This window comes from Taurulus bubalis (assembly GCF_910589615.1).
Source record: "Taurulus bubalis genome assembly, chromosome: 6".
NCBI classification, from domain to species: domain Eukaryota; kingdom Metazoa; phylum Chordata; class Actinopteri; order Perciformes; family Cottidae; genus Taurulus; species Taurulus bubalis.
Window position 1 is genome coordinate 2,318,943 of NC_136594.1, and position 17,785 is coordinate 2,336,727.

The following is a 17,785-nucleotide window of genomic DNA, read 5'->3' on the forward strand; positions in this document are numbered from 1 at the left end:
ACTACAAAGAGAAACAAAACTACAAAGAGAAACAAAATGACTACAAAGAGAAACAAAATTACTACAAAAAGAAACAAATCAACCACAAGGAGAAACAAAACAACAACAATGAGAAACAAAACAACTACAAAGATACTCAAAATTACCACATAGAAGATATAAATACTTAAAATGACCACAAAGTAACTCAAAACGACTACAGAGTGACTCAAGAAGAGAGATTCAAAATGGCTGCAAAGGGACACGATGAGACACAACTACTACAATGAGACTCACAACAACAACAACAACACAAAGAGGCCAAACATTTTTCTTTTTCAAATACTTCGTTATGCAACTGCAGAAATCCCTGCCCTGCTTCTTTTCCCATCCGGCCGCTCCACTCAGAACTTTGAAGAACTTCCTGTCAACGACCTCGTCCGTCTCTTGCTGCAGAATGTTGTTTTTTTTATTTATTTGGGCTGTAAAAAAGCATCTAAATCTTTTGGTTTCCTTTCCTCCAGTTTCTTGTCGTCTGTCCTTGGACCCCGACACCGCCCACCCCACCCTGGTTCTCCTGGAGGGTTCCCAGGGTGCCCACTGCGGCGAGGAGCCCCAGTCCTACCCGCCGGTGCACCAGCGCTTCGACTCCGTGGCCCAGGTCCTGTGCCGGGAGGGCCAGTTCGGCGGCGCCAGCTACTGGGAGGTGGAGTGGCGCGGCGGCGGCTGGGTGGACATCGGCGTCACGTACCGCGGCATCGGACGCAAAGGCGGCGGGAAGCCGTGCCTGCTGGGCCGCAACGAGAACTCCTGGCGCCTGAGGTGCACGCACGCCGGCTACGCCGCCTGGCACGACAACCGCAAGACCACGGTGGCCGCGCCGCCCTGCCGGCGCATCGGCGTGTTCCTGGAGCGCCAGAAGGGGGCGCTGTCCTTCTACAGCGTGTCGGACGCCATGGTGCTGCTGCACACCTTCAGCTGCCCGTTCTCTCAGCCGCTGTACCCCGCCTTCCGCCTGGACCTGGACTCCACGCTGCTCATCTGCGGCCAGGAGGGCCCGACCTTACCTACCGGGCCCTTTTTTTAGTTTGACCACCTGCAGGCAAGGAAAAGGGCTGTTCAAGGGTCAAGGCTTTTTTATTTGCCATTTGTGCATAGCGCAAAAACGTGCCCCTGGGGCGTGAACATTTTTCTTTCTCCAAAGTGGGGCGCGACAGAAAAAGTCCTTTTTGTGACTCCTCCATCTGTGCTTTTTCAAAATAACAGAATAAAGACAAAAACTAATAACATGTGCAATCACTTTGTTAGAACAATGCAAATAAAAGTTAGATCTGTGCAACAAATTACTATATTTGGCAGAAGAATTGCCTATTGTGGCTGCAATTAACCAGTTTTGCACTGAATATAAGATCATAACAATAGCGTAAAAAAATCTCCCCCCCACGCCCCACCTGTAATGCCTCCGCGCCCCACTAGAGGGGCGCGCCCCACAGTTTGAGAACCACTGGCTTAGACCAACAGTCCAGACACATTGGAATGTTTTGTGCAGGGCTTTAGTTAATAAAAACACACTATAATAAGAGAAAAAAACATAAAATATGAAAACACTATACATATGTATGTACAAATATCTCCACATAATTTTCCTCCACCTCTCAAAATATGCAATATTCCCACGTAACTCCTCCCCTTTTCCCTCTTTTCACAATCCAGGAACAGCACTCAGGACGAGCCTATTATTCCTGTTATTTAACACTTTTTTTTAAAACTATCTAACACCTTTCTTGTACAATAAAGGTTGTTAGATACAGTTTAAAAAAGTGTATCTAAAGTAAAGTTTTAATATCAACAGGTATGTGGTGGATCTGAATCTACAATACAAAGATACTGAAAAATATTCAGCCCTAGTTATTTTGTAGAAAGAAATACATTCATAGAATATATCATTTTTTGCCAGGGAACTTTTAGAGGCGCTAGGCTAGCCGTCCCCCCCGTTTTCAGTCTTTGTGCTAAGCTAAGCTAACCAAGCGGGCGGCTTCATCTTTACTGTAAATTATAATTTGTTATTTATTCATCTTTTGGGCGTAATGCAAAATGGCAATACAACTGTTTCTTCTCATCCAGCTCTTGGCAAGAAAGTGAAGCGTTCTTCCCAAAAGTGTTGAAATATTCCTTTAGCGTTCACGTCGCAGGTCGTCATTAATCATGTCTGTAAGTAATTATACATAACATACGTGCACATCATCATTTCTCCACTATCTTCTCTTTCTTCTGAACGGACGCCATATTGTAGCCATGGCTTTCGTTTAGATTATGGGATGGCGTTTGCTTTGCCTCACTGTAGCTTTAAGTGCTGTTATTCCAGACGTTTGAGGCCTTTTGAACCAAGGCTCTAAACTAAGGGACAACTATTATTAACTTCAGGGACGACAACCACGCGGGTGCATTGGATCTAATTATTAACTTCAGGATTCAAGGGATCGTTTATTGTCACTATGCAACAGAGGGATGCACAACGAAATGCAGTTGTAGTCCGTTTGTAACACATGAAACACATGACACACAAAACCAAAAGAGTAGAACGTCCCTGGAGGCGTTTATTGAGTTCACCTCTTAAGGAATGCAAACACCAGGAAAAGATTGTCCATAGAGCACCGAAGAAACGAGTAAAATACTAATAAACACATTTTTATTTATATGTATATATACTTCTTTTTTTGCCATGAAGTGCTTTATTCCACAAGCTGTATCATGAACTGCTGCTCTGCAAAGTTTTCTCTCTAAGGCATTTTCGCCATCTTTTTACTTTTTACTTTCAGTTCCTTAATGTGAAATGTAAAGAATGTCGTAATTGTCTTGAGTGTTGCTTTTTAACGAGATGCGTTCGCTGCGTCTCGGCTCGCAATAAACTGATCAAAAGGGTTCTGAGTCTTCTTTGTATTGTGAAGAAACCTGCATTCTCTCTCCTGACCACCAGGGGCTGACTCCTCTGGTTGTATAGAAGTCTATGCTTCATGTGTTAAAGCTGCATTCTCTCTCCTGACCACCAGGGGGCGACTCCTCTGGTTGTATAGAAGTCTATGCTTCATGTGTTAAAGCTGCATTCTCCCTCCTGACCACCAGGGGCTGACTCCTCTGGTTGTATAGAAGTCTATGCTTCATGTGTTAAAGCTGCATTCTCTCTCCTGACCACCAGGGGGCGACTCCTCTGGTTGTATAGAAGTCTATGCTTCATGTGTTAAAGCTGCATTCTCCCTCCTGACCACCAGGGGCTGACTCCTCTGGTTGTATAGAAGTCTATGCTTCATGTGTTAAAGCTGCATTCTCTCTCCTGACCACCAGGGGGTGACTCCTCTGGTTGTATAGAAGTCTATGCTGCATGTGTTAAAGCTGCATTCTCCCTCCTGACCACCAGGGGGTGACTCCTCTGGTTGTATAGAAGTCTATGCTTCACGCGTTAAAGCTGCATTCTCTCTCCTGACCACCAGGGGGTGACTCCTCTGGTTGTATAGAAGTCTATGCTGCATGTGTTAAAGCTGCATTCTCCCTCCTGACCACCAGGGGGCGACTCCTCTGGTTGTATAGAAGTCTATTCATGTGTTAAAGCTGCATTCTCCCTCCTGACCACCAGGGGGTGACTCCTCTGGTTGTATAGAAGTCTATGCTTCATGTGTTAAAGCTGCATTCTCCCTCCTGACCACCAGGAGGCGACTCCTCTGGTTGTATAGAAGTCTTTGCTTCATGTGTTAAAGCTGCACTCTCTCTCCTGACCACCAGGGGGCGACTCCTCTGGTTGTATAGAAGTCTATTCATGTGTTAAAGCTGCATTCTCTCTCCTGACCACCAGGGAGTGACTCCTCTGGTTGTATAGAAGTCTATATAAATGACTCTACTTCTCTTGATGTATTCCCTCAGTAAACATTGTAAACATGAGTTTATGTCTCAGTCTCTAGTTTCAAGTCTTCTTCAATACACAACAATGACTCAAAGGAGTGTGTGAAGGATGTAATGACATCTAGTGGTGAGTTTGCGACCAACTTGCCTTTGAGTCTCAACTGAGGGCACCAATCTCACACGTAGGTATCGTCGTCACGTGACCAAAGTGAACATAAACAGATGTCACATGACTCGCGGCTTCATTCCTCCAACATGGCGGCCGTGTCGCTTCCTCTGGCCGCGCTGCCGCTGCTGCTCTGCGGGGTTCTGGGCTTCCCTGTCGGCCCAGAACCCGGCCCGACCTGCGGGTACGAGGTGCGTTCAGGGTCCGCCGCGTCGCGCGTTCGTTTCAGTTGTTTCAGACGGTTTAGCCGTACAGAGAGCTGCTTTTAAAGCTACTTTCAGTTTCTCTCATCCTCTTTTTTTTCTTTTATCAATTTGTGTGAGAAACTTCTATTAAATTAATTATATAAACTGAAAGAATATATTAATTATTTTCTTTCTCAATAATATTTATTTTTGTACTTTGTGCCTTCCCTTAATTAAAAGAGTAGTAGCAGTCCATTGCTCTGTAGATGTGTCCTTAGAGTGTGTGCGCGTGTGCGTGTGTGTGTGCGTGCGTGTGTGTGTGTGTGTGTGTGTGTGTGTGTGTGTGTGTGTGTGTGTGTGTGTGTGTGTGTGTGTGTGTGTAGTCCTGTCATGCCACCAAGCCCAACCTGCTGAATGTCCACCTGGTGCCTCACACACACGACGACGTCGGCTGGCTGAAGACTGTGGACCAGTACTTCTATGGAGGTCAGTCTCTCACACACACACACACACACACACACACACACACACACACACACACACACCTAGGAATAAGTTAAATGAAGTTATAAAAACAGTTGAAAATGTCATGTTTATACGAGCACTAAAACTATAAGTTTTATAGTTTTAGTGCTCGTTCGCTTCAGCATCACATGTTTGTTTTTTAGTGTGTGTGTGTGTGTGTGTGTGTGTGTGTGTGTGTGTGTGTGTGTGTGTTTGTGTGTCAGCAGAGGTCATCGGCCTCTGGAGTGTGTCCTGTGGTGTGTGTGTTGAAATGTGCATAAACGCAAACTTTCATCCACCATTTTTATCCTGTTATGATCATTATGAACACGGGGTTTTGAATTTTACACTTTTGCATCGTGTGTCTCGCTTTTTTTAGTTTTAGTTTCCATGACAGCATCTGTTCGCTGGTTTTCTTTACTTCAACCCAGAACGTTCATTTTGAGGAAACGGTGCTTCAGGCTTCATCCTCACGAAGACGTTTTAAAATAAATACAAGCGTTCCAGCTCCGTTTTTGAGGAAATAATCTCTGTTCACATTGAGGCGCCTGAGAACAGGAAGCATATGGTGGCATAGTTACTGAAAATATAGCAGAGTTTAACTTCCTCTAATAAAAGGTTGTGTTTGATGCTTCAATATCTCACTTTGTTTCCCACAAACAGACAAATTCAGTGAAATAAAAAATATATAAAAAAATGTAGTGACAAGGGTGTCTGTAGGTCTTTCTCTCACACACATTCATTCATTCATTCATTCATTCAATTCAACAGTTACAAATATAAGTTTTACTAGATTCAGGGTTCTCACGCTCATGGAAAACCTGGAAAAGTCATGGAGGTTTAAAATGGTTATTTCCGGGACTGGAAAAGTCCTTGAAAAAAATAAAATCCCAAAGTTTAGTAAAAGTCATGTAAATGTGTTATATTCATGTGTTCATGTCGTTCATTTACGCTGAGTTTGAAATAATGAATATGCTTTTAAAAGAAAGACTCAAAATATAAGCAGGCATACATACAGGCATCTATATAAATGTTTATTCTTGTAGTCAAACTATTGTCTCATTCATTTGTGTCATTTAAGGTTTACTGTATGCTTTGTGTTGTCATTGTTAGTTTAAATACTACATTGACTCACTTTTTACTGTTTACACCCAGATTTCACTAAATGTTTGTCATGACATTTGGTTTAAAGTCATGGTTCATACACATTCTGACCAATGCATTTCCATGACTTTTCACCAAATTTAAAAGTCATGGAAATTGGGTTAAAGGTCATGGAAATTGGGTTAAAGGTCATGGAAATTGGGTTAAAGTCATGGAAATCCATTGGTCAGAATGTGTATGAACCCTGTAGATTATAATTGAACACATCCGTGGCGCACCGCAGAGCATTTCTGCTTTTGTTTGTTTACAGTTTCTATGTGAACGGCACAGAAACAATGTCCCTCTTGCCCTCGCAGACCGTAACGACATCCAGCACGCCGGGGTGCAGTACATCCTGGACTCCGTGGTGGATCAGCTGCTCAAGAACCCCGACAGGAGGTTCATCTACGTGGAGACGGCGTTCTTCTACCGCTGGTGGAAGCAGCAGAGCTCCGGCATGCGGCAGACGGTCAAACGGCTGGTGGACGAAGGTTCAAGACCCGGCGCGGCACATTTACACCGCCAGGGTTTCAGGACCAGAACCAGAGCCTAACCCCACTCCTCCCCCCTGCAGGCCGGCTGGAGTTTGTGAACGGCGGCTGGTGCATGAGCGACGAGGCCACCACCCACTACAGCGCCGTCATCGACCAGATGACCATGGGCCTGAGGTTCCTCAACGACACCTTCGGTTCTTGCGGTCGCCCCCGGGTCGCCTGGCACATCGACCCCTTTGGCCACGCCCGCGAACACGCCTCCATGTTTGCTCAGGTAGTTTTTACATTTTTTAAGCAACCTCCGATTCTGAAGTGTCTTTAAATGTGTCTTCTCTCTCCTGACCACCAGGGGGCGACTCCTCTGGTTGTTACAAGGTGATTGACAGGTGGACGGAGGAGGAGTGACGTAGCCCCCTGGTGGTCAGGAGAGAGAATGCAGCTTTAACAGATGAATCATATACTTCTACACAACCAGAGGAGTCGCCCCCTGGTGGTCAGGAGAGAGAATGCAGCTTTAACACATGAATTATAGACTTCTATACAACCAGAGGAGTCACCCCCTGGTGGTCAGGAGAGAGAATGCAGCTTTAACAATGAAGCATATACTTCTATACAACCAGAGGAGTCGCCCCCTGGTGGTCAGGAGAGAATGCAGCTTTAACAATGAAGCATATACTTCTATACAACCAGAGGAGTCGCCCCCTGGTGGTCAGGAGAGAGAATGCCGCTTTAACAATGAAGCATATACTTCTATACAACCAGAGGAGTCGCTCCAGACAGGTTTTCTTCGTCCTCCAGTTGAACTTTCGCCTCTGAGCTTTCCCACTGAATGTGTCCTGCGTGTGTTTTTCCTCAGATGGGGTACGACGGCTTCTTCTTCGGCCGTCTGGACTACCAGGACCGGGCTCGCAGGCGGGGTGCGCGGGAGCAGGAGCTCCTGTGGAGGGCCTCCGACAGCCTCACCCCGCCCATGGCCGACCTCTTCACCGGTAGACAAAACTACCGACACGCGCACAGACGCTGCTTCCCTTCTCGTTCACTTTAAGTGGACAGACACGGACATGAACTCATGGCGGTATTTGTGGTTGTTGTAATTTGGTTGAACCCCCACCTGGTCTTTGTCCCCCGACAGGGATCCTCCCCAACGGGTACAACCCTCCCGAGGGCTTCTGCTGGGACCAGTCCTGCGACGACCCACCGATCAGAGACGACCCCGACCTGGAGGACTACAACGTCGACGATGTGGTGAAGCGCTTCCTCGCCATCGCCAACAGTCAGGTAAGAGAGAGACACACACACACACACACACACACACACACACACACATATATACACACCTTGTAGGGGAATGTGTAGAAGATAGGACTTAAGACAAGCTCACGCATGTGCACTTAACAAAGACATAGAACAGGTTGTTATGTAAGCTCCATCACAGAGCCCGTCCATTTAAAAATTTCAATTAAAAAAAGTCATATTTAATTAAAAGAAAAGTCAAATTATGTAATTTAAAAAAAGTAGTGTCATACTTTTTTTTTTTTTTTGAAGTCATAGTATGTCATAAAAAAGCATATTATGTCACAAAAATAAATAAAAAAGTCATATTATATCTTACAAAAAAAATAAAAAGTAGTATATAAATATAGTATATAGTAGTGTGTGTGTATATATATATATATATATATATATATATATATATATATATATATATATATATATATATATATATATATATATATATATATATATATATATATATATATTATTTTTTAAGTCATATTTAATTAAAATAAAAGTCAAATTGTCATAAAAAGTCATATTATATACATACAAAAAATCAAGTTGTATATTAAAAGAAAGTCATAAAAAAATAAGTCATATGACAGAAAAAAATTCATAAAAGCCGTAGTATGTCATACATTATTTTATTTGTTTATGTCATAGTATATCATTAAAAACATTCAAACTAAAGTGCAGAACTTGAAGCACAACTTAAAGAAACGATGAAGATCCCAACCGGGAACATGGCCGTTGCCCCAGAGACCAGACCCTCTTCGTTCTACTGTCCTGAGGACACAAGTTACCTTTTTAGTCCTCGTTGGTAACCTTTAACCGTCTCTCAGGCGAAGGTGTACAAGACGGACCACATCATCATGACCATGGGCTCAGACTTCCAGTACGAGAACGCCAACCTGTGGTACAAGAACCTGGACAAGCTGATCCGCTACGTCAACGCCCAGCAGGCCAACGGCAGCCGGGTCAACGCGCTCTACTCCACGCCGTCCTGCTACCTGCAGGAGCTGCACCGGGCCAACCTCACCTGGGCTCTGAAGACGGACGACTTCTTCCCCTACGCCGACGACGCCCACGACTTCTGGACCGGGTACTTCACCAGCCGGCCGGCGCTGAAGCGCTACGAGAGGATCAGCAACGGAAACCTGCAGGTGGGGTCCGGGTCCGGGGTCCGGGGTCCAACCCTGAACCCTAAAGAAGCCTAAATGTATACACTCAGGATGCATCTTTAAATGTTTCAGCCCAGCCAATAACTTCTAGATGTGATTTTCTCAGTGGCGGGCCGTGGATTTTCTACCTGCGGCTTCAGTGCCGTCTGAGTCAGTCATAGTCTCAATCAGCTAGTGGAGATGTTTTTAAACTTCAACATTCTTTGTTTTGGTAAAGAATTATAATAAAATGAATAATATTTATTATATTAAAATGTTGGGTTTTTTTAGGTCCCGTAGAAAATCCATTTTGTGCAGTTATTGTGAGAATATATTAACCAGTATGCCGTTTTACTGTAGAAATTTACAGTGAATTATGTTATAAAAAATGAAGAATAGAAATTTTGCTGCAACATGCTGACCTACACAATATGACATGCTTTGTCATTCATTGCTGTAATATTTTCTCATTTGCATTAATCTTAATGTACAATTCATACATTTCTTTCAGTTTTTAATTTTTTTTTACGTCACACTTTGAGACAAATTTTGTTTGTTTCCAGCTGCTGATCAGTCGACAGGGTTCATCCTCTGGGGACAGCGAGTGTCTGAACTAAGCATGACATCACTCTGTGTCTTTGTTTCCAGACTTGTAACCAGCTGGAGGTTCTCGGCGGTCCGATCTCCAGGAACGGACCCTTTGGAAAAGGCGACAGCCGGACCCTGAGTGAGATCTAGTTTTTATTATTATTATTATTATATTTTACTGTGTGTGAACGTCGCTTCATCTCGTGGTCGCATGAACCCTCTGAACCCCTGAAACACTCGTCAAAGCTCCACCGTTCATCACAGCCAGGAGCTGAAAATAAAAAAACATTGTTATCGTCAGGCTTTCATCTCTCCGAAATGATCAAAGAAATTAAACTTTTTTTTTTTTTGTGCTCCCCAAAGCTGCTCGTGGTCCGTAGGGGTAATGTAATAGATATAATAGCTGGCATGGAGGTTTTGATAATGGCTGCTGGTCGTGTTCCTTCAGAGACGGCGATGGCCGTGGCTCAGCACCACGACGCTGTGTCGGGCACGGAGAAGCAGCACGTTGCCAACGACTACGCCAGGAGGCTGGCCGCCGGCTGGCAGCGCTGTCAGGTGGGTCCAGCTGCACCGAGACAGATGTTCTGATCGGATCTCTCTGGGTTCTGACCCTTCTGATCTCTCTGGTTCTGACCCTTCTGATCTCTAGTTCTGACCCTTCTGATCTCTCTGGTTCTGACCCTTCTGATCTCTCTAGTTCTGACCCTTCTGATCTCTTTAGTTCTGACCCTTCTGATCTCTCTGGTTCTGACCCTTCTGATCTCTCTGGATCTGACCCATCTGATCTCTGGATCTGACCCATCTGATCTCTGTGGTTCTGACCCTTCTGATCTCTGTGGTTCTGACCCTTCTGATCTCTCTGGTTCTGACCCATCTGATCTCTTTAGTTCTGATCTCTGGTTCTGACCCTTCTGATCTCTCTGGTTCTGACCCTTCTGATCTCTAGTTCTGACCCTTCTGATCTCTCTGGTTCTGACCCTTCTGATCTCTGTAGTTCTGACCCTTCTGATCTCTGGTTCTGACCCTTCTGATCTCTCTGGTTCTGACCCTTCTGATCTCTCTAGTTCTGACCCTTCTGATCTCTTTAGTTCTGACCCTTCTGATCTCTCTGGTTCTGACCCTTCTGATCTCTCTGGATCTGACCCTTCTGATCTCTAGTTCTGACCCTTCTGATCTCTAGTTCTGACCCTTCTGATCTCTCTAGTTCTGACCCTTCTGATCTCTCTAGTTCTGACCCTTCTGATCTCTCTGGTTCTGACCCATCTGATCTCTGGTTCTGACCCATCTGATCTCTAGTTCTGACCCTTCTGATCTCTAGTTCTGACCCTTCTGATCTCTCTGGTTCTGACCCTTCTGATCTCTGGTTCTGACCCTTCTGATCTCTGGTTCTGCCCCTCCCCCTGTGTGTTCTCTCAGGTTCTGGTCAGCAACACTCTGGCTGCTCTGAGCGGCTCGTCCGCTGAGCGGATCTACTGCGACAACCTGAACGTCAGCGTGTGTCCTCTCACGGAGTCCAGCAAGCAGGTGAGGCAAAGGGGAGGAGTCACGGCTCGGTCTGTGACCAACAGACGCGTGACGAAACTCAAACGGTCGTATGTTCTTTTTTTTATGAATTAGCGTCAGAAGGAATGTAAACCCCTGCAAACATAAATCTCTCTCTCTCGCTCTCTCTCGCTCAGTTCTCAGTCAATGTGTACAACCCTCTCGCTCGCCCCGTCACTTGGCCGGTCAGACTGCCGGTGAACGGAACATCGTACGAAGTCTCAGATGCTGAAGGACGATCCGTGGACTGTCAGGTGTGTGTGTGTGTGTGTGTGTGTAAAACTGTGTGTGTGTGTCTCTGATGAAGACGATGCTAATTAGCCTCCAATCTGCAAAGACTCTTTTATCTGTTAATGAGTCTGAGTGGATGATGCAGCTTTTTATAGCATTTAATTGCCTTTTTATTCCTATTTTGGGAAATCTACGGAAGCCCTGAGGAGCCAGTCAGGGGAAAAATAAATATTCTGGTGATTCATTTTCTAAGTCTGATCCAAATAGTTATAAACGCCGGAGGGAAAACTCTTCAGTTCAGACTTCAGGATCACCGGAATTTATATTTTCTCCATTTATTTGTTTCTCTTTCTGGGCTTCGGTTAAATACTTTTTTAAATATGGAAACTGTTTTTGTCATACTGGATAATAATTACTTGCAGGTGGAAGTTTCCTGACACCGTAGTGTCATTAAACGTCTCAGTGATAAATCGTCTGGTTTCTTTGGCACGGAGTCTGTGAAACTTAATAAAATATCAAAACACGATGGGACCACACATCTGAAAGTCCATAGTAACCATAACCGGCGTGCGGGTAACGTCTGCCCTGCGTTCGGGCTGCAGGTGGTCCCGGCGTCGGCAGAGACGCGGGCGCTGAGGAGGAACCGAGGCTTCGCCGCCAACGAGCTGGTGTTCCAGGCGCGGGCTCCTCCGCTGGGCTTCAGCAGCTACTCCGTGTCCCTGCTTCAGGACGGGCCTCCGGCCGCCGGCGCCACGCGGCGCCCCGCGCCCACCGCCATCCAGAACAAGGTCAGCCCGCTGCATCATGGGAAAATAGGGCGCGTCGGGGGTTTTTACAGGCAGGAAAGCAGACGGCAGCGTTCGAGACCCACGAGGATCTACCGTTGTTTTTATTTTAGTATCTATTTGTCGATGAATTTCACGTTTTCACAGAATGGAGCCGTTATGAATTAAACATTATTAGTTGATAAATTTCCTTAAGATTAAAAAAAGTGCAGAATAACCATAAATCATAAAAAAATATCAAATTATAAAACATCAGTTGAATTTATTTGATTTATTTTACAAAAATAAAAATTAAAATTAATTTGCATTCCAACTGATCACAGTTATTAACAATTTTGTTAAAAAAATATTGAGACTCCATGTTCTGTTATTATTGATTATTGCTTAATGTTTTTTACAGAATCTGTTTAAAGTAAACTGTTTATTTTAGGTGACATTTTAAATGAGACTAAACTGTAAGTGTTCTCCACACGTGATGTGTTCAAGGACCGTCGGAAAAGTAAAGAATCCAACGATTGTCTGTTTTTACAACCTATAAAAATAGGCTTTTTATTTTTTAAAGCCAACTTCTACGCACAGTTGTGTCCTCTCCTGAAAACTGTGTGTGTGTCCGTGCGTGTGTGCGCCAGTTCCTACGAGTGACCTTTGACCCCGACACCGGCCTCCTGAGCAGCCTCAGCAACCTGGAGACCAAACAGACCATCAAGCTGACGCAGAACTTCTACTGGTAAGCGTCTCTTTCTCCGGATGCATTCTGAAACTCCTGCAGATGACCTTGTACTTTTTTACGTGTGTTTTATTTATTTTATATTTTATTTTATTTGCAGGTACAACGCCAGTGACGGCCACAACTCAAAGAGCGACCAGCCGTCCGGCGCCTACATCTTCAGACCCAACTCCTCCACGCCGTTCCTCGTCAGCCGGACGGCCGAGACGGAGATCGTTCAGGTGGAGATCACGTGACCCGACTTACGCCAACGCCTCGTTTACACCCGGAGACGTTCCTGATCTTAAAATCCAACAACTGGCACCAGTTTGTGTCAGAAAGATGGATCCTGTTGACCCGTAACGTCAAATACTCTGTATAGTCTTTAGATTTTAAATGATACTTTAATTTAGAGAAAAATGATTACATTATTTTGCTAATGTAAAAAAAAGAAAACTGCCTCCGTCTCCCTCTGACTCTCCCCCCTCCGTCTCCCTCTGACTCTCCCTCTGACTCTCCCCCCTCCGTCTCCCTCTGACTCTCCCCCCTCCGTCTCCCTCTGACTCTCCCCCCTGCGTCTCCCTCTGACTCTCCCCCCTGCGTCTCCCTCTGACTCTCCCCCCTCCGTCTCCCTCTGACTCTCCCCCCTCCGTCTCCCTCCAGACGTCGGTGCTGCAGGAGGTGAGGCAGAGGTTCTCTCCCTGGGTCTCTCAGGTGGTCCGTCTCCATGCCGACAGCAGAGCTCTGGAGCTGGAGTGGACCGTCGGGCCGCTGCCCATCGAGTGAGTGTCGAGTAACGTTAGCTAGCAGCACCGCTAACGGAGAACCAACAGGAGGAGAGCTAGTAACGTTAGCTCACCGCTAATGGAGAACCAACAGGAGGAGAGCTAGTAACGTTAGCTCACCGCTAATGGAGAACCAACAGGAGGAGAGCTAGTAACGTTAGCAGCACCGCTAACAGAGAACCAACAGGAGGAGAGCTAGTAACGTTAGCAGCACCGCTAGCGAAGAACCAACAGGAGAGCTAGTAACGTTAGCAGCACCGCTAACGGAGAACCAATGTAAAATAGATATTATGAAGTTAAACATCATAATTCATCTCTAACAGCTCTGAGCTCTCTCTCTCTCTCTCTCTCTCTCTCTAGTGACGACCTTGGGAAGGAGGTCATCACTCGTTTGGACACCAGCATCAAAACCGCTGAATATTTCTACACCGACTCAAACGGCAGAGAAATTCTGCAGAGGAAGTAAGATTTAAAACGTTTAATAAACATTGCAGCTGATTTAATTGATGTTTCTTGGGATCATTTTAAAAGAAGACTTTTTTAGAAGTAATTTTCTACTAAGAGTGACATCTTTTAGATTTTTAATTGAGACCAAAAGCCTAAAGTGTGTTTCGTCCTAAAGGAAGGACTTCCGGCCCACGTGGAAGCTCTGGCAGTCGGAGCCTATCGCTGGAAACTATTACCCCATCAACTCCCGCGCGTTCATCAAGGTGTGTTCAGAGCCCCTGCTGGAGGAACCAGGAACTACACAGAGTTGCTTTTGTTCTTCTCGTTTGATAGTTTTCTAATGAAAGATTATGTAATTACATGAGCAATATTTTCAGAAATGATCATACTGCATTTTTGTGATGTTACTTATTTTTTTACAAATTACGGAAGCCCAGAGAGGCCAAGTGGGGGGGAAACAACTATTCTATCACTAAATAGTTCATTAGAAGTTCCTTCATTATTTTTTTCCAGTTAACACAATACATGTAGCTTGTGTTTATAGTCGTAGAAATTATATTACATGTTTTTAGTCATATGTAGAACACGTGGTCCCGGTGCACTTGAGCCTCTTGTGGCCAAGATGAGTATTACAACAACCACTTAAAGTGGTTGTTGTAATACTCATCTTGGCCACAAGAGGCTCAAGTGTATTTTATTTTTTAATATCCTGGTTCTTAAGTCTTAAACACAAGAAAGAAATATATTTTACATCAGACATTTCTTTTCATTGTCCCTTCAGGGCTTCCGTAGTATTTCTACTTAAATATTCATAATGTTCTATATAATTATAAATATAAAAAAGGTCACATGACTGGTTTGTGTTTCAGGACGACGTCGACCAGCTGACGGTGGTGACGGACCGATCTCAGGGAGGAGGAAGCATCCAGAACGGCTCTCTGGAGATCATGGTGACACTCACACACACACACACACAACTACACGGACACACGCATCTACACGGACACACACACACACACACACAACTACACGGACACACACACACAACTACACGGACACACACACACACACAACTACACGGACACACACACACACAACTACACACACACACACACGCATCTACACACACACACACACACGCATCTACACACACACACCTACACTCACACCTACACACACACGCATCTGCACACACACACCTACACACACATCTACACACCTACACACACATCTACACACCTACACACACACACACCTACACACGCATCTACACACACACACATCTACACACCTACACACACACACACCTACACACACACGCATCTACACACACCTACACTCACACCTACACACACCTAAACACACATCCACACACACCGACACACGCACACCTACACTCACATTTACACTCACACCTACACACACATTTACACTCACACCTACACACACATTTACACTCACACCTTCACACACCTACACACACACACAGACGCATACCTATACACACACACACCTACACACACACTCACACCTACACACACACTCACACCTACACACACACTCACACCTACACACACACACGCATCTACACACACACGCATCTACACACGCATCTACACACACACACCTACACACACCTACACACGCAACAGATGCACACCTACACTCACACACACACACACCTACACAACTACACACACGGACACACACACAAACAGACATACAGACACACCTACATGCACACCTACACACACACGGACACACACACACACACACCTACTCACACACACCCTCTCACCCCCCCCCCCCAGCTGCACCGCCGGCTGCTCCTCGATGACGTGCGCGGCGTGGCCGAGCCGCTGAACGAGTCGTCGGCCATCTTCCCCGAGGGCCTGGTAGTGCGCGGCCGCCTCCTGCTCTCTCTGGACCCTCCGCCCGGCGCGGCCGACGCACACCGCCCCCTGGGGCAGCAGGCGGTACTGCAGCCGACGCTGACCTTCACCGACGGGGCGCCGCGGCCGGGCGCTCGACTGGAGGTGAGAGGAGGGAACGCGATGATAACAATGATGTAACGCTGGAGGCGAGACTGGAACCGACCCCCCTCTGCGTCCTCAGTTCTCCGGGCTGCAGGCTGCGCTGCCCCCTGCTGTCCACCTGCTCACACTGACGCAGTGGGACGCCGACTCGGTGCTGCTGAGGCTGGAGCATCAGTTCCAGAGCGGCGAGAGCAAAATGAACTCGCGGCCCGTCACCGTCAACCTGCAGGTCAGCGGCGCTGCTCCCACCTAAATACTCATTGTACACCTGAGACCTTTTGTGTTGTGTATTATCGCATTTTAATCGTATTGTGCTGTGGAGTTGTACTGATAATAGGGCGCTACATTTGTAATGACCTGCCCAGGAGACGACAGGTGAATATTAGCTCTCTAACTCTGGCATTTACATTGGAAACTGACATGTTTATTCATGTGCGTTAAGTGTATATAGCAAAATGCTAATTTCCAATTAATTAATTGAATAAAAAAGAGAATACATCCACAGATACATACACAAAGTACAAGTATGTGTTACAGGGGTGTTAAGTGTGTGAACATTGATTTTCTCTTAAATTATGTTTTTTTGTGTAGAAGCTGTTTTCCACTCTGGAGGTGCTGGGCGCCTCTGAGCTGAACCTGTCGGCCAATCAGTGGAAAGACGAGATGGCGCGTTTTCATTGGACGCCACAGACGGGTACGTGACACTAAAAGATGGGACGAAATTGGGGGGGAAAAAAGCCTTTTTAACCCTTTCTAGATCCAATCATGTAGAGAGAATGCAGCTTTAACACATGAAGCATAGACTTCTATACAACCAGAGGAGTCACCCCCTGGTGGTCAGGAGAGAGAATGGAGCCTTAACACATGAAGCATATACTTCTATACAACCAGAGGAGTCTCCCCCTGGTGGTCCGGAGAGAGAATGCAGCTTTAACACATGAAGCAGACTTCTATACAACCAGAGGAGTCTCCCCCTGGTGGTCCGGAGAGAGAATGCAGCTTTAACACATGAAGCAGACTTCTATACAACCAGAGGAGTCGCCCCCTGGTGGTCAGGAGAGAGAATGCAGCTTTAACACATGAAGCATATACTTCTATACAACCAGAGGAGTCGCCCCCTGGTGGTCAGGAGAGAGAATGCAGCTTTAACACATGAAGCATAGACTTCTATGCAACCAGAGGAGTCGCCCCCTGGTGGTCAGGAGAGAGAATGCTCCTGGATCACTGATGGACCAGTAGATTAAAAAGCTCTTCTCATACGAGGTGATCACCGCTCCATTAGTCAGCGTTCCCTGCAGGGACCAATCCAGCAGGCGGTGGAACATAATGAGTCTGAACGCATCGTTATGGTTCATAGTTTTAATAGTGAACTGCGGGGTGTTTTAGTGGCTCAGCAAGACTCTTTGAAAGGATAATTAATTTGCTTCATTGATCTGAAGTAGTTTTTTTCTGTGTTCCAGACGAGAAGCCCCTGCTGAAGAAGTTGGGAGACCCCTCGGCGTGGGAGGTGACCTTGAGGCCAATGGAGATCCGAACCTTCCTGCTGAGGGTCCACCTCAGATAGCCGAGCGCTCAGCGAGGCAACTTCCATCCACACAAGCTTCCTCTGGCCGCTCGCGTTCTGATTGGCCGTTCGGACACTTTACAATGAAGAATCAAATGTTTCCTTTTGATGAACCGTTTGGACTGAATCTGCTGAAGCTGCCTGTTTGCTCTGCACACCGACGAGAACTGACTTTCAGCACATGCACTTGAAATCACACAAATCCTTAAAGACCTTTTACTGCCAACTACAACTGACTGCCTCTGTGTGTTTGAATACCGATCAAGTAATTGATAATAAATTTATATCACTTACC

General features: G+C 45.8%; 2 protein-coding genes across 2 annotated transcripts in view; both read left to right on the plus strand.

Moving 5' to 3' along the window:
- The window catches only part of LOC306738065 (stonustoxin subunit beta-like), a gene marked incomplete at its 5' end in the record, with an annotated part of 19,731 nt that extends 18,600 nt beyond the window's left edge, over positions 1–1,131 (plus strand). Inside the window, one exon of the mRNA XM_079219893.1 lies at positions 504–1,131. Coding sequence (XP_079076019.1) covers positions 504–1,066 — 563 coding nt within the window. The 3' untranslated portion in view covers positions 1,067–1,131. The remainder of the gene's footprint in view (positions 1–503) is intronic.
- Positions 1,132–6,203: 5,072 nt separating this feature from the next.
- Positions 6,204–17,744, plus strand: man2b1 (mannosidase, alpha, class 2B, member 1). Its single transcript, XM_079220251.1, has 20 exons — positions 6,204–6,362; positions 6,446–6,639; positions 7,222–7,354; positions 7,498–7,643; positions 8,486–8,806; positions 9,452–9,530; positions 9,840–9,949; positions 10,811–10,918; positions 11,074–11,190; positions 11,770–11,955; positions 12,582–12,679; positions 12,780–12,900; positions 13,322–13,440; positions 13,804–13,905; positions 14,066–14,153; positions 14,760–14,840; positions 15,702–15,926; positions 16,006–16,155; positions 16,518–16,620; positions 17,387–17,744. Exons 1-20 carry the CDS (start codon positions 6,329–6,331, stop codon positions 17,488–17,490), a joined length of 2,619 nt encoding a protein of 872 aa, XP_079076377.1. The 5' UTR covers positions 6,204–6,328; the 3' UTR covers positions 17,491–17,744.
- Positions 17,745–17,785: the final 41 nt, after the last annotated feature.